The sequence below is a fragment of the Vigna angularis genome, chromosome 4 (genome assembly GCF_016808095.1).
Source record: "Vigna angularis cultivar LongXiaoDou No.4 chromosome 4, ASM1680809v1, whole genome shotgun sequence".
Taxonomy (NCBI): domain Eukaryota; kingdom Viridiplantae; phylum Streptophyta; class Magnoliopsida; order Fabales; family Fabaceae; genus Vigna; species Vigna angularis.
The window spans coordinates 6,933,615-6,955,427 of NC_068973.1; the positions used below are offsets into that span (position 1 = coordinate 6,933,615).

Sequence of the window (21,813 nt, forward strand, 5' to 3'; positions counted from 1 at the left end):
AAGAGCGACCAATAAAAACATAACAAATGTTTAATTTATTTCTATTTTTTTTATTAAACTTTGTAAGACACCCCACTTTAGAATATTTTAGATATAATTATCATTTTTCATAACTCACTCGAGTTTTATCATCATCTTTATAAGACATTTTATTAAGAATATGACAAGTAGAATCTGCATCATTAATTTAGGACTATATAAAGATGTTACTTCACAAATAATACCATGAGAAATATCCTTTACCAATAAACATAATTTTTAGACATAACAACCATATTCCACTCATAAACAACTTTATAATCTTGTTGGGCAATAAGGAAGTATTCATAAATTTTTTTCTAAAAACATGAAAAACTTCGTTTAAAATAAGATAATTTCTAGAAGATAACTCTAATTTCATGTGACCCTCTCCTAGAACATGTGTCATACTCCTGTTTCCTATAGTCAAAATAGGTGTGCTTGTTTTATAATATATATATATATATATATATATATATATATATATATATATATATATATATATAAGATATTATTTTTTTAATAACACAATGAACATTAGCCCTAAAGTTTATAAATCAATTCAAAACATAATTTAACTGATGCTAGTGACATGATACCTTTTAGACGATGAATCAAAGACAACAACCATAATAGTAATATTAACTCTAGGTTTGGAATTAAACTAAGAATTTTGAACAACTTTTTGAAAAAAAAAACAATGTTTTCATATTAGAATACGCATAAGAAAAAAAATCAAAAGAGAAATTTTTAGACTTAGTTAAACTTCGATTCATAATTAGACCATGAAAAGATAACTTTTAAATCATACTAAGTCATAAGCATGATGTCAAGTTTAACAACTTTTAATTTCATGTCATAAACAGTACTTTTAAATTCAAGAATCTGATAAAAAATAGATATTTATTTTTTCACATAAATATGTAGATAAATATTTTTTTTTCGTAAATGCATATTTTTATTCAAGTGCTCTCCATAACTCAATAGTTATTTTAGTATGAAAAATAATTTTATAAATGTCAATGACATAAAATATCTTTTTCAGAAAACACTTAATATAATAGAAAAACTAACAACTTTAGATATAACAAAAACAAATCTATGGGTCAAAATTTCATTTGTTGTTGTTAAAAGGAAGAAAAAAAATTCTACCTGTAAGCTGTTAGGCTTATATGTGATTTAAACATATCCATTACATGCATATTATCTAATATTACATCAAACTTTTACAATAAAATGAATAACGAAAAATAAAGTAACATTTTTTATCTCTAAAAATAATTAAAAAACTAAATTAGATAAGACAAAGATTATATGTTGAGCTTTAATAAAATAAATTATCCGGTTGTACGAAACACTTGTGTCGAACGAGACCTAATTTCTATAAAATAATATTTTATACTTTATTATTTAAGCAAATAATAGAAAACTAAATTAAAGGATATGTTTGAACTTTAATCTAACAATCTCCTTTTTTTTGTGATGCTTAAAGTAAAATTTAAACATATTTTTCAAAAAGCAATATCATCACATCAAATTTTCAAGAAATAATAAAATGAAACATAGAGTAGAAGAAATAAAGGAAATTAAATTCTTCATATTTTTCTTCTTTTTATCTCTCCCTCAAAGAAACATTGTTTGTGAAGCCCAAGAGATCTCCAGCTAAGCTCCCCTTTAGGTTAATATTTCTTCTTCATGGACTTCTTCTATCCTTGTCCCTTTAAACTTTAAAACCCTTTCTCCTCTTTGAGCTCTCTCACTCTGGCCATTAAACTTTATAAATTTCTCTCACTGTGGGTTTGATGATAATCTTTTCTCCAAAAAATGCACATAAAAAGTTTCCTTCGTGTCTGATACTTTTTGTGTATGTCTCGTACTTTTTGGTGTGACACAAAGTGCATCTGATGATATCATTTGATAGTTTTAGCTGCATAGACTCAACAAAACTATTAGTATTAAACATGCGATCACATCGTATAGTTAGATGGCATCTATATAGTCTATCATATTTAAATTTTCTTTAATGAAATTGAATAATTATATTAAATCAAACTTAAACCGTTCTTCTATATAATGTTTCCTTTGCGTGTGATCCTTTCTAACTTTGTCGTTTTGTCTATTCAGTCTTTGTATGATGCTTTTCTTGGGCCCTTTCTTTTTAATTCTAGGTGACTGCCTTTTGTAAAGGATACATTTAACACTAGGGTGTCCAAAGTTACCATAAGGATGTTATTCAATCGTAACATGTTTTTAACATGCCTTTAGCTTTTCAGATCATAACGAAGACCAAATATGTCTTATACATGTCTAGCGTTTGAAAGTAGTAGGTTTAGAACTTTTGAGCTCTTAGTAATTTTTTTTAAATCATACTTACATCATGTAAATGTTTCCTCTTTATTTTTATTTTATTTTCATGACATTAGATGCATGGATCTATTCAAGGCAAGATATCGGTAACCCCTCCAACCCAGTGACTTTTTCTGCACAAAATCCATCCATAAAAAAATTTGTCTGAGTATGTCCGAGCGCACTGCTCAAAATCTCATTCAATAAAAGTCTAGTTAGCAAAAAATAAAAACAGCATCAAGCATGTGAGGAATGGGTTGTTCATGCATCCACATGAACTTCTATTACTACAATAAAAACGCGACTAACCTTATGCTACCAGGATAGGGTCGTATATGCATGACTGAAAAAGAAAATGCATAGAGCCAGCAGCCAGTACACAAGATCTTCCATCTTAGTTTATGTGTAAAACTAACCTTTAAACTTTTCAACTTTACATGGTGTATGTACAAGGGTTGTGAGGGAGACATTAAAGGAGCCCTTTATAAAATGTTACCCATTTAAACAGCAAAGGAAAGGAACATATGATTGAATGAACTATAGACAACTACAGGGAACTGAGGTAAGATTTTATTATTGACAAAATGGGATTTCCAAAAGGATATTCTTCCAATGTCTGAAACATGATTCCATCCATCCGGGCTTGAACTCCATCAGAAAATGTCATGCCTTGTAGCAGTTCCTTCACCATTCTGTCAGCTCCAACGAGGGAACTCCCAACACCTAACAAGATCTCGGGTAGAGAAGGACTGGGTCTGGAGATCTCCACAAGTGTAACCTAAGATATCTCAAGCATATTCACCATGTTTCGCATCCGTATTTCTCAAGTACAACATTTATACAACAAAAATAAAGATTGCAAACCAACCTGACTGTCTTGAGGTATATCGGCCTTAACTTTTGCTATGGCAATAGCACGGGAAAGCCCGCCAATAGCATCAACTAAACCACGCGATGCTGCGTCGTTACCAGTCCAAACCCTTCCCTGTGCAACCTCCTCCATCTTTTCTACCTAGTGACAGTATACTAGCTGTGAGCCTGTGACAAAGATCAACAAGAAGGATGAACAAAAGCATGGGAATTAGCTTGTTAGATAAAACCTACGGTCATTGATCTGGACAATGCAGCCTTGTCCCGAAATTGTTTATAAGCATGCCTAGCAGATTCGGCAAATAACGCTGCTTCATCTGGTCTGTACCAAAACAAGAAAATCGAAAGTTTTCACTTTGTCTGTCTCATAAGTCAAACATGTACTTTACTCATAAACAATAGAAAAATAAGAACCCTGCAAAGTTCATCGATAAAAATATTTAACTACTAGAGGAAAATTTAAATCATAAATGGAGGTAGAAACCTGGCGTCCTAAGGTTGAGTCGTACAGTTGGTTTCACAGTTTGGAAAGAGAGGGAGAGAGGAAGAGGGTCAAAGGAAATGAAAGATGGTGAGTTATTGGAAGAAAAGAAGCCTGAAGTAGATTAAAAAAATAATGGTGGGACACGCGTTCTTTGCTTCCAGGCGAACAGTGAAGAAAGCCAAACTAACATTCGCTGCAACATATTAATTATGTTCCTCAAAAATGCATAAAATGTGTTGGTTGCCTCCATAATCAATTATGGACAACCACGGGTTTAATTTTTATTCTTTTCCGGTTTTTTTATATAAAAACAACTATTAATAATTAATTAAAAAATTATAAATAATTTTCAGTGCTGTTTTTGTTTCTCTTCAACCAAAACAACTTCCTTTTCCACATATTTCTCACATATTACACTGTCTAATATTCTTTGCTTATCCACTACAATCTTTACTCGAGGAAATGAAGAAATAATATTACCTGAAAGGACGTTGTTCAGCAGCAAGGAGCTCAGCATATCTTCCCCTTGATATAATTTCTTTGTTAAAGCCAATCTTCTCATACAGTTTCCCCAGGTTAAATTTTCCTACAAAAAGATGTTATACGTATATTATATCCTCAGTTAAATAACATATTCTGTAAAATAAATTTGTTAATAACTTCGTATTTTTAGCTTCAGTTAAGTAACTATATCTTCCTGCTATTCTTTCACCCACCGAAACAGTAAAATACTTTGTTTACCTGTGACCACTCCAATTGAACCGGTTAAGGTAAGGCTTTCTGCAACAATAGCATCAGCTCCCATTGCCATATAGTACCCTCCGCTTGCTGCCACATCAGACATTGAAGCAATGACTGGTTTTTTAGCAGCCAAAAGCCGGATTTCTCTCCACATCCTGCAGATGATAACACCAGATAACGATCATGATTCTTGGCACCAGAATATGATCACCTAAACATACAAATAAAAATATACTAGGCATAACAACATCATCAATGACAGCAATTGAAGATGTATTGCAAATAGATGTAGAGCACTAAATAAAGGATATGACTAACTCCTCAAATCTATAATTAGTGTTTTTGAATATGAAAATTATTTAATCAGGATTTTAAAATTCTATACCTAGGATAGCTGAAATTGGAAATTTTCATATAGGGTTTCCGAAAACCAATTCTAGTGGATCATTTAAGCTACTGCTCTGCTAGTATACTGTTACACAGCTTGAGATGCCTCCACTGCCTATTTGTACGGATACAAATGAGAGAGTTGCTGTTGGTGCTAAACTTCTCCTTGGCATTAAAAATCTTGCAATTGCCAGGTGTTCTTAGTCATTAAGCTTTTTTATTAATGTGTTATATCATTTAATTTTTCTTATAAAAGGCCATAACTTTGCATGTGTATCAATTTTGCTTATAAATGTAGTCACCTTTATAAATTCAAGTTAAGAAAGAAAAATTGGGACTGATGTTTATAATGATCCAACATATATATGCTACTATTATCATCTCAAAATAAAAAGCTGCAATCAAGAACAAATCAACATTATACAGGTACTCTAAATGAATGATTCCATGGTACAGAACAGATCTAAATCCATCCAACCAATAATTCAAACCAATGAAAAGAAAGCCAACAATTTCTTCTCAAATACTTAAACTAGCAGTTTTGACATGATTGAAAGAGGGAAATTTTACCAGAACTTACAGATCAGAAGCAAGAGCATCACCTCCAGGGCTGTCAATTCTAATGATAGCAGCCTTAAATTTTTTTGACTCTGAAGGGAAAATAACACTAGTGAGTGAATTAAAATAATACAATGTTAAAGGTTGCATATTTGTTAAACAGTATTGTTGATGGGGATTAACTATGACAAAAACCATGATAATGATTATGTTTACAGTCCTAAATGTGAATAGATAAAGTTGTGTTGTTGTTGTTGCATATGCAATTTACTAAACCAAACAGAACTAGGCCCTATACTTTACATCCAGAACACAAACAAAGGGTTCGGCTACCGGTTACTTACTGGCTGAAGGATCTCTTGTTTTGTCTGCGGAAATTCATGCTCCATTTCATACGAGAATTATGTAAGAAATAAGATGGGTTTTAGGAGTGTTTGGTTTTGGGGAAACAGAAAACATGGGAACAAAATTGATTTTATTTAATGAAAACAATTTTTTTAGCACAACCAATTGTTTCGCATTATGAGTTGACAATTGATTATGAGAAAAGATAATAAATTGTTTCGAGTGGATAATGCAGTACATTCGAAATCTAGCATATTGAGTGAGGAAATAAAAACATGTGGGACCCACTCCTTTTTTTTCTCTCCTTCACTTCCACACAATCAAAGAGAAAGAATGTACATCTCCCCTCTATTCCTCCTCTTCCCCCTCTCCTCCCTCCATTTCCACCCTCCATTTCGGTTCTTGCTACCTGGGTTCAATATCTATTTGATTTTTTACATTGTGAACTAATACAGAGGGTTTTAAAGAACACGCAATACTAGTATACCAGTGCGGAGAGGCCCCTGCCCAATACAGGGGCTACTGTAATGGAACAGTTTAGTGTAGCAGTCATAGCAAACTAAATAGCGGGCTGAATAGTGATGCTATGTGTCGATTCCAAAAAATACCATAAACATAGACATTACGACTTGCCTGGGAACTATTTTTTGGATTTCAATTCCCAATATAGGAATCAATCTATAGATAAATTTAGGAGATGATGACTGATAATTCTAATCTATGAAACTTGGATTTGACGTTTTGGATTTACTTATATGTTTTATTTAACACACCTATGATTTTTTATTGATATTTATGAATGTATAAATTGAGTAACTTTTATCACTTTTGAAAATTTACATTTATATTATATAAACTATACAAAATTTCAAATAGATTATCCCACTCTATGCTTTCTCGCTATGAAATTTTTGGAGCTGGTCACTAGGCACTGCTATCCAGCATTTAAAACATTTCTTATACAGCAGTATTGGGAAGAAAACCGTACTTCTTTTTTGGAAGCATAAGTAAAAGAAGTGCAATTTATTCGTTTTCTTCTCATTTATCGTAGGGACATCAGAGAATAATATTACTTTACTGAAACAAAAATATCTATGAAGCATCAACAGCAGCATTCATAATCAATATAAAAAGGCAGATAATATTCCATTGAATAAGTGTCAATGTTAATCAGCATCCTGCATTGAAGTTCAAAAGGTGAACTAGTAACTTATAAGGTCAGGTTTACCTCTGACAGTTCGAATCTTTTCAATAAACTTCTCTGCAGTGATGCCTGAGCTAGAGACACTTAATTGACTCTCTACACGACTAATGCTCCCTGATGCTCGGATAATGGCTATAAGTTCTCCACCTCCTGATATTCCAACAGTCCATTTCCTAACTCGAGAGTATTTCCTGTATTAAATTGATGCAAGAAAACATCTTTATACAATCAATATGAATTACTTGGTATATTTTGCTAATCATATGGAACATCTGTTAGAAAAAGTAGAAAAATAATGCAATTGTAAGCCACATGAAAGCTGTAATTTACACTCACGTAGGAAAGATTAATTAAAGGAAAGTATTCACTTATTAAATGTTATGCTTTTAAAAGCTTTCTCAAGAAAATAATAAAATGAATATCCTCCAAACTAAGTTGTTCCCAAAATGTATAGGCTACAGAAAAATCTAGCACCAAAGACAAGTTTTAGAAAGATCAAGGGTCAGTTTGTTACAAAATTTTTAGGAAAAAAATCCCGATTCTGATGTAATATAATAAGACACTATTGACATTTTTTAAAAAAGTATATGCTAATTTATGTTTATTTACAATAATAAGACACTATTTTTTAAAATAAGCAACTTATTTTATGAGAAACTATTCAAAATAGTTTCTAATTATTTCAAAAATTTAAATTAAATGCATGATAAACATAAGAAAATAATTATTTTTTTAGAAGTGATACATTTATGAAAAATCTATTACAAACAGGCTCAAATCAGGGTGAAGAAAGAAAGAGACAGTAATTGATATGAATGATTCTTTTCACAGGAGATTTGATTTGAATTTACATGATCATGGAAAGTATAAAAGCCCTAGAACTTGAACAATAGTCTAAAGTTCTAATGTTGAAAGTAACTAGAAGATTGGGAATGAAACTCTGTAAGAGGCAGAAGGTGGATTCTGAGACTATTGAATGAGAATTTATTAGTTACATTTATAAAGCTAAATTTTAGTCAGTTCAAATAAATAGCATAAACTATGGTACATTCTCAAAATCATATAGAAATTGTTACCTGTAGTCCACCATTGGCAAATCTTTATCAAGTTTCACTCCAAGTCTCTCCTTCAACATGGTAATAATCTGCCAAATATGTAATGTTTCATATCATATCTAATGTTTCATATCCTTTTAACGCTCTTTGCTTGAGATGTATCCACATCCTTCAAAGCACTCATTAACCAATGTTAATTATCAATATATTTGAATACAACCAACTGTGAAGACAAAAATCAACAAACTTTAAATGGAGAAACAATAAAACCAACAAATTTTTAGTGAGCAGGACAAAAACTATTTATATTTAGGATTTTTCCATGGAAAAAAAACAACCATCATCAGATGAGATTCCATCTTACTCAGTATAATTATGATTTTTAGATTAGATGACAAACTACCGGTACAACTAATCATTCTTATAACCTAATGATTGGTCAAAACAGTGACCCTAGGTGATTCTATAAAAACAATGTCATAAGATTCAATCCATACGTCTGCCACTATGAGAAGCGCTTTAACTAATTACCATATCTAGCCAGGGTTAGCATCATGATTATGCCTATGGCAGTAGCAATCAAAGATCAAATTGGTTGTTCATATAATAACACTTGGGATTAACTATTACCTCATCATCATAGATTATATTTGATATGAGTCCTTCTTCTTTCAGCTTGTCTACTCGATAAACACCTTCATTTATGAGTTTCTCAATATCTTCTTTACTTTTTCCTGTATTAAACTTGCAGAAGCCCACGAGTTAATATCTTGGTCCAAGAATCAACTAAAACATCAAATTTAAATGTACCTTTGGCAGAAGAGACTTTATCCAGCCAATTTGTATAGATATTATCAAGCAATGCAGTCAGCATCTCACAATTTTCCTCAGACATGGTTCTTCGAGCTAGTTGATCACCTGCACTTTTGTATTTTCCAATCCTTTCCACTTGCGGTTCAATTCCTATGTTATCTAAAATACCTGAAAAACAAATGTGAAACACACAAGTTTTAGGCTTATTAATAGCCACATAGGATTAAAAATTTAAGATGATTTACCAATATTCAATAATTTCCTGGCATGCATCTGCAGCATGTGCAGAATAGCACATAGAACATTTTTCGAGAGCCAAAAAAGAGAGACACTGAGCATTAGAATAACATATGAGAAATTAACATGGCATGACTTAATGTAATAGAAAGGAATATCAGTATCAGACTTTAATTCAGGTTTCCTTAGTAAGACGCACAAAAAATTCTGTACAAACTTCAAAGAAAAGGAAATCTATTAAGTCCCTTTCTGGTTTCTATGTACATAATACATGGAAAACTGCATTTCTAAGGGAACCGCCAATAAGAGACCTTTTTGTTGTAATTAGAGAAAATATCTTTAGAATCTTCCTAATTAGAGGAAATAGATATATAATCTTTTATTTTATTTTGTTTTCATAGTTTCCCTATTTCCCTTTTTAAGAGAATTAGATTATTACAAATAGAGGATATGAGAATGTATTTTTCATGATTGAGAATAATAAATCAGTCTTATTTTCAACTTGGTGTCAGAGCTCCCGATCTTGGGGCTCCGTACCGCCGCTGTCCGACCATCGCCGCCGTCGCCGTCGCCGATTGGGGTCGTTGATAGGGCAGAAAGATGCGCCCAACACCGGCGACCACAACACCAGAAGTCGCTCCGTGAGAGGAGCCGCCACACACCTCCACTCTTGCCGAAGCGTGTAGCCCACGCGCCCACCTCCGGCGAGACCCACTCGTCACCGTCGCCACAGACAGGGTCGCCGGAGCCTCCCGAGTCTGTTCCTGGGGTCAGTGATGACCCGTTTGGCCTATATTTGAGCAAATATGAGTTTGAAGGTTTTGCTCCTCTTCTCGGTGTGACCCACACGCCATCGTCATCTCGAAAAAGGTCACCGGAGACTCCTAGTTCTGTTCTACCAAATATTCCTTTGGAGGCACCTAATGACCTACCAAATATAGGAGGTACCGATCGGTTGGATGGTCATAATTACTTACAATGGATCCAATTTATTCGAAGGGTTCTCAAGGGTTGTTCAAAACTTGATCACATAGATGGAGGAGGTCAAGGACCAGACGACACTCATTTCTCAATTTGGGATAATGAAGATTCATTAATTATGACTTGGATGTGACAATCCATGATTCCTGAGATAAGGAGAAATTATATGTTTCATTCTTCTGCAAAAGAAATATGGGATGATTTACAGAGTACTTTTTCCTTAAAAAAGGATCTTGCTGCTTACTATCACATTGAGAATAGGATATTTAATACAAAACAGGGCTCCCTTCCCGTATTAGAATATCACAGAATCCTGCCGCTCTTGCTGAATTCATTGAAAGGGGAAGAATTTTTAAATTTCTCCAGGGCCTGAATCATGAGTACGACCCAATCCGGGTTCAGATCTTTGGAAGAGAAAAATTACCATCCCTGTCAGAAGTTTTTTTATGGTAAGAGGAGAAGAAACTCGGAGAACTGTCATGCTTAATGGAGGGATCTCCAACACAGGCTCTGCCATGACAACTGGAAAGGGAGTCCACAAGGGAACAAATGTTGGGGGAAAGACGTTTGAGAAAGGTACTCATGGGGACTATTGTTCATACCGTAAAAGATTTGGACATTCCAAGGAAACATGCTTCAAACTCAATGGAAGAAAGAATGCTCTCGAGCGCATGGGAAACAACAAAGGGTCTACTCAAAGATGGGTAAATCATACCACCTCAGAACAGGAAGCCACCAATAAATCTAGTTCTTCACAATCTAATCCACCACCACCACCACCAGATCTTGATATGAAAGCTTATAAGGAGAAACTCGAGCGCTTGGAAGCAATGGTTGAATAAATGAGTAAGCCCTCTGGATCATGTACTCTATCCATAAAAGGTAAGATTTATCTCAATATTGTTGGTCATGTGTCTCAAGGTATTTGGATCCTTGATTCAGGTGCAACTGATCATATGACACCTTTTAGTGGGTCTTTCGACTCATATGGTAAAAGCAATAAAGCACAACTTATTATAGTTGCGAATGGTCAGGGAATACCTATATGCGGCTCTGGGAATATAATTTTGGACTCATCTATTATATTGAAGGATGTTTTACATGTTCTTCAATTAGGTAATAGTCTTATCTCTGTGCAAAAACTCAAAAGATTTAAATTGTTCAGTAACATTTTTTCCAACTTATTGTGTTTTTAAGGACCTTGCCATGGGGAAGACGATTTTAACTGCTAAGGAGCAAAGTGGGTTGTATTTTTTAGAATTTGATGACCAAAGCAACACACAAATTATGAGTCAACAAGCTACATCTGAGACGTGGGCAAATTCCCAAATATTGCTACATCATCAAAGGCTTGGGCATCCTTCATTTAGTCTTATCAAGTCCTTGTTTCCCCATTTGTTTACCAAAGATTTTGTTGAGTCTTTTAATTGTGATATTTGTCAATTGTCAAAACACCATCGTGCAATTTATCCTATTAGTAATAAAAAGAGTATTTCTCCATTTGATTTAATTCACTTTGATGTTTGGGGTCCTGTCATAGGTTCTATTTCCAGAGCCAAATGGTTTGTTACCTTTATTGACGATTGTACTTGTGTCACGTGGACATACCTTATGAAAAATAAATTCGAAGTTTTTCAAATTTTTGTTAATTTTTTCCATCTTGCCCAAAATCAATTTGGAAAAAATATCAAAAGAATGAGGTCTGATAATGGTACTGAATATGTGAATCATGAATTTCTCAATTTTTTGTCTCATAATGGTTTTGTTCATGAACTAACCTGTGTTAACACCCCTCAACAAAATGGGGTTGCTGAATGAAAGAATCGTCATCTTCTTGAAGTAACTAAAGCTCTTCTATTTCAAATGTCTGTTCCAAAAAATTACTGGGGAGAAGTTGTGTTAACTGCCACATATCTCATCAACAGGTTACCCACTCGTATCTTAAATGACATTAGTCCTATAGAGTCTCTATTGTCTTTTGCTCCTTCTTCTTCCCTAATAACGAGTCTACCCAGTCGAGTCTTTGGATGTGTTGTTTTTGTTCACTCTCATCATCCTAACCGTGGTAAATTAGATCCCAGAGCTCTTAAATGTGTCTTTATTGGGTATCCTTCTAATAAAAAAGGGTACAAATGTTATCATCCTCAGAGGTCTTTATCACCATGGATGTCACCTTTCATGAAACACAATCCTTTTATGTCAGTCCTCCACTTCAGGGGGTGAAAACACTTGAAGTGGATGAACTCTCCTTCTTGTCATTACCATGTTTGTCTTTGCAGAATGCCCAAGACCTAAGCAATGAAGCTACCATAGTCCACAGTGAGAAAGAAGACAAATTTTTTGGCAAAAAATATGAAAGAAGAAAACAACCCACTTCGACTCTCGAGCAAGAAAAATTGTCTAATCCGGAGGTGAGGATCCCTAAAGATATCAATGAGGAGGAGGTAAGTATTACTGAGGATTTACCCATTGCATTGAGAAAGGAAAGAAGATCATGTGCTAAATATCTTATTTCTCAGTATGTTTGCACTAACAATCTCTCTGATAAGCACAAAAGTTTTATTGCTACCATTAATGCCACAGAAATTCCTACCTCAATCCAGGAGGCCATGAAAATTGAACATTGGAATCTAGCCATGAAAGAAGAGATGAATGCATTAGAAAAAAATTCAACTTGGGAGATTGTTGATAAGTCAAGAGACAAGAAGACAGTAGGGTGTAGATGGATATTCACAGTGAAACATAAGGCAGATGGGACAATAGAAAGATATAAAGCTTGATTGGTGGCAAAAGGATATACCCAAACATATGGGATTGAGTATAAGGAGACATTTGCCCCAGTGGCAAAGATGAATACAGTTCGAGTTATTCTCTCTTTGGCTGCCCATTTTGGATGAGACTTACACTAACTAGATGTGAAGAATGCCTTTCTTCATGAAAATCTAGATGAGGAAGTGTACATGGAGATTCCCCCAGGTTTTGAAGTGAAAAATGAAAGAAACAAGGTATGCCTCCTGAAGAAAGCATTGTATGGTCTTAAGCAATCCCCTAGAGCATGGTTTGGAAGATTTACAAAAGCAATGGTTTCCTTGGGATACAGACAAAGCCAAGGAGATCATACTCCATTCATAAAGCACTCTTCTACAAGTAAACTCACTCTATTACTTGTCTATGTGGATGATATGATTATTGCAGGAGATGATGAAACAAAAACAATTGGCGTTAAAAGATAAATTGGCAGCTTAGTTTGAAATGAAAGACCTAGGAAAACTCAAATATTTTCTTGGAATAGAGGTTGCCTACTCTAAGAACAAAATTTTCATCTCTCAAAGGAAATATGTACTTGATCTCCTCAAAGAAACAGGAAAGCTGGGATGTAGAACCTCAATAGTTCCTATAGAACAAAATCACAGAATTGGAAGTGAAGAAAGTGCTCCTGTAAAGAAGGCCCAATATCAGAGATTGGTAGGAAAATTGATTTATCTATCACACACAAGACTAGACATTGCGTATGTTGTGAGTGTAGTGAGCCAATTTATGCATGATCCAAGAGAGAGACACATGCAAGCAGTTAACAAAATTCTCCAATACTTGAAGTCAAGTCCAGGAAAGGGGTTATTATTCAAAAGGGAAGACACATTGACTATGAAGATATATACTGATGCTGACTATGCAGGTTCTATTACTGACAGAAAGTCTACTTCTGGGTATTGTGTATTTCTTGGAGATAGTCTGGTAACATGGAGAAGCAAAAAGCAAGATAGAGTATCCCGTTCTAGTGCAGAAGCTGAATTTTGAGCCCTTGCTCAAGGAATGTGTGAAGGACTCTGGATGAAAATCATTTTGGATGATCTTAAAGTCAAAGTGGAGAAACCGGTGCAACTACACTGTGACAATAAGTCTGCTACGAGCATAGCCCATAATCCAGTACAACATGACAGAACCAAACACATTGAAATTGACAGACATTTCATCAAAGATAATCTTGACAAAGGATTTGTGATTACAATTCATGTTCCTACAGAACTTCAAATAGGAGATATTTATACAAAAGGGCTTCTTCCGGGTAGATTTCAAGATCTTGTAGGCAAGTTGGGAATGATTGATATTCATTTACCAACTTGAGGGGAAGTGTTGTAATTAGAGAAAATATTTTTAGAATCTTCCTAATTAGAGGAAATATATATATAATCTTTTATTTTATTTTGTTTTCCTAGTTAGTTTCCCTATTTTCCTTTTTAGGAGAATTAGATTATTACAAATAGAGGATATGGGAATGTATTTTTCATGATTGAGAATAATAAATCAATCTTATTTTCAACTCTTTTGTTTGAAATTTCTACCATGTTTCACCCGCTTTCTATAACCGTGTTTCTCCTAACCTAGTAAGTATCAATTGGCCCTCCAAACATATATCTGAATTGTGCTCCTTTTATCAGCCACAAGTTAAATACCATCAGACATCCCTGTAATGACCAATTTGGTGGCAAAGATACAACAAAAGGATGACGCTAGTGACATTAATGACCATGGAAGGAGAAAAATTATGTCGCTGATAAATGAAGAACCAATATTGTTGCATGATTTGAAGGGCCAATTTGGAGTCCTCTAGAGTTACACACACTGATATACATACACATACGTATACACACACGTGTATGAGATGCTGTAAGAAAGGAAACCAAATTAACAGCATTCACTGGATGTGAAATTTGTAAGGAAAATAAAATTAGAAAAATCATCTTACCTCTAAGGAATGAGGCTTGAACAGTCAATCCAAACAAAGAAAAGTATGCACTGGGTGGGGAGTATATCTCGTCACATGCACATGCAAGGTAATATTCTTTTTCTTGACATAAAGGCACATAAGCCAGAATAAATTTTCCTACAAGTATAATAAAAATTCAAAGAATGTCAATCATAAGCAGGAAAAAAATTAACATAAACCAACATATCAACAGGGGAAGAAGAGTTAAGCTAATATATCATCAATCACCATATTTACTTTAAATACAACCTTCAGTTACATCATAACCTAAGAAAATCATAGAGAAGAGAAGGTACATTAATTTATCATTAATTCATTGGTCCTACAAGAGAGAATACATTGAATTCAGCAGGAGAAGCCTGATGCTTATGGCCATCAAATCAAAGATTGAAATCTAATTAACAATTCTCTTGACTTGATTATTCTGTGGAAGGGTTCAAGAGAACTAATTTGAAAAGCACTAAAACTTCTTGGCACATGCATTGGTAGTGAACGTTTAAAATGTCTGAGAAACAACTGTAGCTTGGAATTTTGAATAGGTGTGGCTATAGAAGCCAATGCAATTATACTTATATACGTAACTAGGTATGTGAGTTTTACTGAATTATCTTCTAAATCTTTACTGGTTGGTTTATTTGACTCTAATATAAGTTTCTATAAACAACATACAATCTGAAAAACTGTTTGGATATTGTACTTTTCCACATTCCTCTTTATTCCATATGAAAGATGCAGTACAAGTTCAGAGCCTTTACCTGATTTTTTGAAATCTGATATATGCCTTCGAATTTCTTCTACTTTACCCCACCCGCAATTTAAACTATCAATATGAAGATAGATCCCAGAAATACGAGGATCGTATGCTGCTTTCAAAAAGTTCTCACAAATTTGAGGCAAAGATAGTCCCGGAGAGAACCTACTCTTCACTTGATCAGATATCTGAACATGTGAAACAATACAACGTTTTTGTGATTCTTTTTTGCATAACTAAGCATTACTTTATTTTATATTTTATTTATAGAAATATTAAAAAAGGAATAATAAATATTATTTTCATCCCTCTACTTTATTTAATATTGTTTTCCCAACAAAGTAGAGTGTTATCTCAATAATGTATGTAGTAAAGGTTCATATCAAGGAAACATAGGTTACCAGGGCGAAAAAGTTTACTCTGATTGGAAAACACCAAAGGTATGTAGAAATTGAATCTAACTTTTATCCTTTATAAAATTATATGAAAAGTAGCTTCTGTTACTCAAAAATACTTGCACATCCTTCATTATGCCCTGATATTTAGGAAAATAATCAATGGACACTTAACACCAGATGACACATACGTATAATAGATGATATCCGGATAGAAAGAGAAAGAAATAATACATGATGATGATGTGTTTGATATATAGGAGACAAGGAACATATGGTATCCATATAGCAACTTATATGGTTTGTACAAATTTTTTTGTGACTTTCTGCATCCCCTAATTTAATATATCTCATAAGCTTCTCTCTATCTCTTTTGTTAGATATATTATTTATATCTTATCTTTATTTTTTATCTTTAGTTAGCTTGTTATTATTCTTTATTTATATATTGGACTTAGCCCATATTTCTTCTATTATAAATAGAATATGTGTATATTCAACACATGGGATATTAATCTCACACAATTTTTCACTATATTCAATATGGTATCTAGGTCAGGTTCTTTTGAGAAAAAAAAAATTGTTGCCTCTACCACTACACCTGCTGCCAGCGATGGTGTTGCCTACGGTTGTCGACAGTGTCATCATCTTCCACTATCGTCTACCGCTGCCACTACCAAAGTTCCAGTTTCGACCAATGATCACACGATTTTTATCGTCTTGGCCAAGTGACCACCGTATCGTCAATGACGCCTTCATCGGAGTTCTTACGTGCTCTTAGTGCCTTTTGAAGTTGTGGATCTGCTCTATTTCCCGTCGTGCGTGGTGGCATGTCTCGTCTCCTCTAAGGCATTGATTCAGAGCATCAAGATTGCTCTTTTTTTCCCCTTTCAGGTTCTTCGTGTATGGTCTCACTTCCTGTCTCCTCTCAGGCAACTATTCAGAGCATTGAGGTCGCTCTTTTTGCTCTTTCAAGTGCCTTGATTGAAAAATCTTGGATTTTTAAGGTTTTTCTCTCCTATTCATCAATGGCTTCTTCCTGTCTCTTCTGACCTCCCTTCTGTCACCATTGCATTTGACCCATCCATATATATTTTTTCTCCCATGGCAAAGCTGGTTTTTGTTAGTTTATTTATAGTTGTGGTGGCTCTTCAACAATGACCTCTTTATCCACTGGATGTCAACAATGCATTCCTCAACGGCGATTTGCAAAAAGAGATTTATATGGAGCAACCTCCCATATTTGTTGCTCAGGGAAAGTCTTCTAGGTTGGTATTTCGTCTTCTATGTTGTCTTCACAAATCACTAACAATTTGGTGTCACTCGAGTGCAAAAGCAGATATTTTCACTAAGTCTTTATTGATTATATTAGTAACAAGCTTTGTACATACGATTTGTATGCATTAGCTTAAGGGGGAGTGTTAGATATATTATCTTTATCTTATATTTATCTTTTATCTTTAGTTAGTTTGTTATTATTCTCTTATTTGTATTTTGAGATTAGTCCATATTTCTTTTATTATAAATAGAGTACCCTATGTGTATATTGAACACAAGAGAGATTAATCCCATACATAGTTTTCCACTATATTCAACACTACTCTTGGAAATAAATTCTTTGTACAACTTGTTATACAAACAACATTCCTCATCTCTATAAACATCACTCTTAAGTTTACTACAACTCAAAATGATTGCCCTGAATTTAATTCCCAACTTTGAGAGTGCAATACATTTATTTTTCAATAAAAAAATGATTTAGATTAGACTACTAATACTTGGAACAAACTCTCTAACCTATTAATATGAACAACCTCTTTAAATAACCAAAATTTATTGAAAATCATCAAATTTTGTAGGTTACATACTTTGCTTAACAAACCTTTCTCTCTTAATATTGTAGTCTTCCATGATTTATAATCAATAGTAAATATTGTATAAGAAAGAATGTTTTAGAGTGTTTTGCTAGCCCTCATGATTTATGTTAACTGGATATTTGGATAAGTGGTTGATTTAGTCTTTAAATGTGTTAAGCTCTATCAATTCAGTACTGAAAAGGAAAATATTTATTCTAGTGCCTCAATGTGTAAAACGCCCTTCAATTATTGCCACAGAAGTGTATTGCTACCTATGATCAGACCTTGGGATCACTAGTAAATTCTACTCTGACTTCCGCATCATTTGCGCTCCTCTGAATTCCTCATAAAATAAAACACGAAGACACATACTTTGTCTACAGGTGAAACATCACCTTTGTATCACAAAGTAAAAATTTTGGACGCTCTTGGACAGATAATTCAAAATGTCGTCCAAAATGGAAACATTGCCACTGCATTGGACATACAATTGATAGATGTTGGAAGTTGAATAGGAAACCCCTCATCCACACAATATTGCCCAAGCATCCATTGTTGAGTCATATGTTGGTCCTAAATTACCAGCTTATTCATCTCTAACAACTTTTGAAAACTTTATCAAATGGTGTGCAACATGCCAATCCACTAGCAACATTGCCTCGGTTGCATACACTGGTAATTGGTCTGCTTGACTCTTGCTAACTCCTTCTCTTGGACCCTAGGTTATTGATTTTGATGAAACTGATCACATATTTAGTAATTGTTCTTTCTTCTCCTTCTTTACTAAAACTGTCAATTTACCTTTTATAACTACGGCTAATGATTCAAAACACAATCTTAAAACATTGGTACTACCCAACCCCTCCCATCCCTTATTGTTGACTTTGTTCTTTATTTTCCTAATTGCCCTTTTAATTTAATGTTTGTTATCCGATTGACCCAATCCTATGATGCTATTATCCTCACATTCACTAAAAATAATGTTACCTTATAGGATTATTAAGCTAAAAATTGGCATCAGATGTGACCCACGTGGCCTTTACTATTTCTATCCATCATCATCAAAATGTTCATTAACGGTCTCTCAAATGATGATTCATGCCTAATTAGAACATCTTGGATTAACAAAATTGTAGAAGATGGTGCCAAGTTTAAATCATTTATCTATGTTGAATTGTGAGTCATGTCAATTAAGAAAACATGTTTGTCAATCTTTTCGTGATAGTCTTAATAAACAAGTTGTCCCCTTTTTCTTCAGTTAACTCTGATATTTGAGTTCCTTTTTGTATTGACACCCTTTTTGGTTTTAAATATTGTATTACCTTTATTTATTATTATTCAGGATGTACTTGGACATAATTGTTTTCTATATTTCAATTTTTTTTTAGAGAAATCAAAACAGAATTCGGTATATCCATGCGTGCTCTTCTAGTTACAATGCTTATGACTACTTGTCTAACCAATTTAAGCAATCCACAAAATCCAACGATATCCTTTATCAAACTTTGTATCCTCGTACTCCTCAATAAAATGGAGTAGTTGAATGCAAAAAATAAATATCTTATTGAAACTACTCTTATACTTCTTCACAATTATCTTCCTCACCTCTTTTGGGGGATGCTTACACCATGTTATATCTTAATAAGATGCCATCATTTGTTCTTAATGATCAAGTACCACTTTGTTCTTTTTCCTCATTCCCCTTTATACAGTCTTCTCCCATTTGTTTTTCGTACCACATGTTTTGTACATAACCTCACACCTAGTCAAGATAAAATTTCTCCAGTCATTAAAATGTATCTTAGTAGGATATCATTGTTCTCAAAAAAGGTGTCAATGTTTCACTCCTTATCTGCATAAGTATTTTGTGTTTGTTGACGTCTCTTTCTTTGAGTTTGTTCCGTATTATACAATTGTTCAATCTAATGATGACATATGTAGTCACTTTTTGACCAATATCAATCTTCCTCCATCACCAGCAAATGACTCTTCCATAACTCAAGATATTTCTCCTGCACCACATTAGATATTTCAACATCGTTCACAACCTATTGATAGTTTAGTACATGATCCATCTTTGACAGATAATGATATAGTGAAGGTCATGCTTAATCCTTCCTCGACACCATCTCTTGTACCAGATCTGGTCTCATCTAAAAAAGATTGGCCTACTGCTATTCGCAAAGGTACAAAAACTCAATTACCATGGGCTTTCCCCCTATACAATATGATTGTTTGTTCCTCGTTATCTTCTATTCCTATTTCTAGGTCTCCAAGTGAAGTTTTTTCTCATCCAGAGTGGCAACAAGGATGATTCATGAGATGTTTGTCCTTCAAAGTCCTGGTACTTAAGAGCCGGTTTCTTTACCAATTGGAAAATCAATTGTTGGGTGTCATTGTATACTCTTAAAATAGGATCTAATTGTAAAGCTTGATTAGTTTCCAAAGGATACACACAAATTTAGGGTGAAGATTCTACTATCACTTTCTCTTCTATTGCAAAAATGACATCTAAAGTATATTAAGAAGGCCCTTGGAAAAAGACTCATTATGAAGATAAGGGAAATATTCAAATTGTAGGATATTCTGACAGTTGTCTGGGCAGGACCACCAAGCAATAGACACTCCACTTTAGGGTATTATGTTCTTGTTGGAGGTAATTAATATCATGGAATAGTAAGAAACAAAATGTTTGGCAAGATCAAGTGTAGAAGCAAAATACAGAGCAATGACATTAGTCATTTGTGAGCTCATATGACTAAAACAACTCCTTAAAGAACTTAATTTTGAAGAAAGTTCCCAAATGCACCTCGTATATGAGGACCCAGCAATACTTCTACACATTGTCTCTAATCCATTCTTTTACGAGAGGAGTAAAGGTGAATTGTCATGTCATACGAGAAAAACTGGAGTTTGGAGATATCACCCCTAGATTTGCCAACTCTAATGAACAATTGAATAACATATTTGACACGCACGACCCATTTGCTCGTACTTGAGGGGAAGTGTTATAATTATAAAAATAAGGAACTCATCCTATATAATTAGGAATATATTTATAATTATACAAATAAAGAGTTGATCATATATAACCAAAACTATATATATATATATATATATATATATATATATATATATATAAGAAGATACAAATGAATTCCTATTCATTTTCCTAAATACAAATAAAGCACTTCTGATTTCTAATATACATATTTCAGCTCAATGTTTTTATATTCCCGAAATTTTAACATGAAGCTATAACATTAGGATCAAGTTGAGTCTGTTTACAAATTCAAGTACAAAATCAGGTTTCTCCTTCTTTCCAGGAATAAATTAACTGCACAAGTACCAAATTGGTCATTTATCTATGGTTAATTTCTTCCTACGAGAAGCAGGCTGAGAACAGAGACGGTAACCTGGCCACGAAGCTTCATTGTGAGAACGCTTCCCTTGCGCACACGCTCCCATGGGAACGCAACCAGCATCTTAAGCTTAACGAGGAAGCTTCTCCATCCGGTAACCGGTTTGAAATCGAACTCGCCACTTGGATATTCGTCGTCCGTAATCCCAACACTCGGATCTTCAACGCCCTCTTCCTTTGCCACTTCTTTCAATTCTTCGTTGGTTATGGCGTCGGAAGAGGAATCGAAAACGCGAAGGGAAGGTTCTCTTCTGCGCGCGTGGGAGCGGAAAGGAGAGAGAGAGTGGTGAGGAGGAGAGAGGATAGAAAGTGAGAATCGGCATTGGAATTGAAGAGGACAAGCGGAAGAAAAAGTTTGAAAGCGGTTAGGCGAAATGGTGAGGGGAAGAGAGGGTAGAAGAAGCAGGTTCGACATTTGTGCAGTAATGTTGTGTAGTGAGCGAGGATGATGAATGAGAGTAAGAAGGGAAACGAAGGAACTCAAAGGAAGCACATTCTTCCACGTAGTTATGCCTGCAACCTCTTCCCTTCTCTATCTCATCCATTGTGCTTTCTAATAAATAAATCTGGTTTTGATTTAGAT

At 34.1% G+C, this 21,813-nt stretch overlaps 1 protein-coding gene across 1 annotated transcript; it reads right to left on the reverse strand.

Annotated features, from left to right (window-relative positions):
- Positions 1–2,751: 2,751 nt before the first annotated feature.
- LOC108331687 (serine protease SPPA, chloroplastic) lies at positions 2,752–21,773 on the reverse strand. Its single transcript, XM_052876968.1, has 13 exons — positions 21,226–21,773; positions 15,563–15,746; positions 14,787–14,924; positions 8,819–8,989; positions 8,639–8,742; positions 8,030–8,097; positions 6,978–7,144; positions 5,427–5,496; positions 4,460–4,614; positions 4,199–4,304; positions 3,465–3,556; positions 3,233–3,372; positions 2,752–3,142 (listed from the first exon to the last, which is right to left on the reverse strand). The coding sequence occupies exons 1-13, from the start codon at positions 21,643–21,645 to the stop codon at positions 2,912–2,914; spliced, it is 2,046 nt and encodes a 681-aa protein (XP_052732928.1). The 5' UTR covers positions 21,646–21,773; the 3' UTR covers positions 2,752–2,911.
- Positions 21,774–21,813: the final 40 nt, after the last annotated feature.

Coding starts and splice junctions, on each gene's coding strand:
- LOC108331687 (XM_052876968.1), bottom strand. CDS start 21,645: ATGTCGAACCTGCTTCTTCTACCCTCTCTTCCCCTCACCATTTCGCCT. Junction 8,743..8,818: donor TAAAGTCTCTTCTGCCAAAG/GTACATTTAAAT, acceptor AGTTTAATACAG/GAAAAAGTAAAGAAGATATT. Junction 8,098..8,638: donor ATATAATCTATGATGATGAG/GTAATAGTTAAT, acceptor CATATTTGGCAG/ATTATTACCATGTTGAAGGA.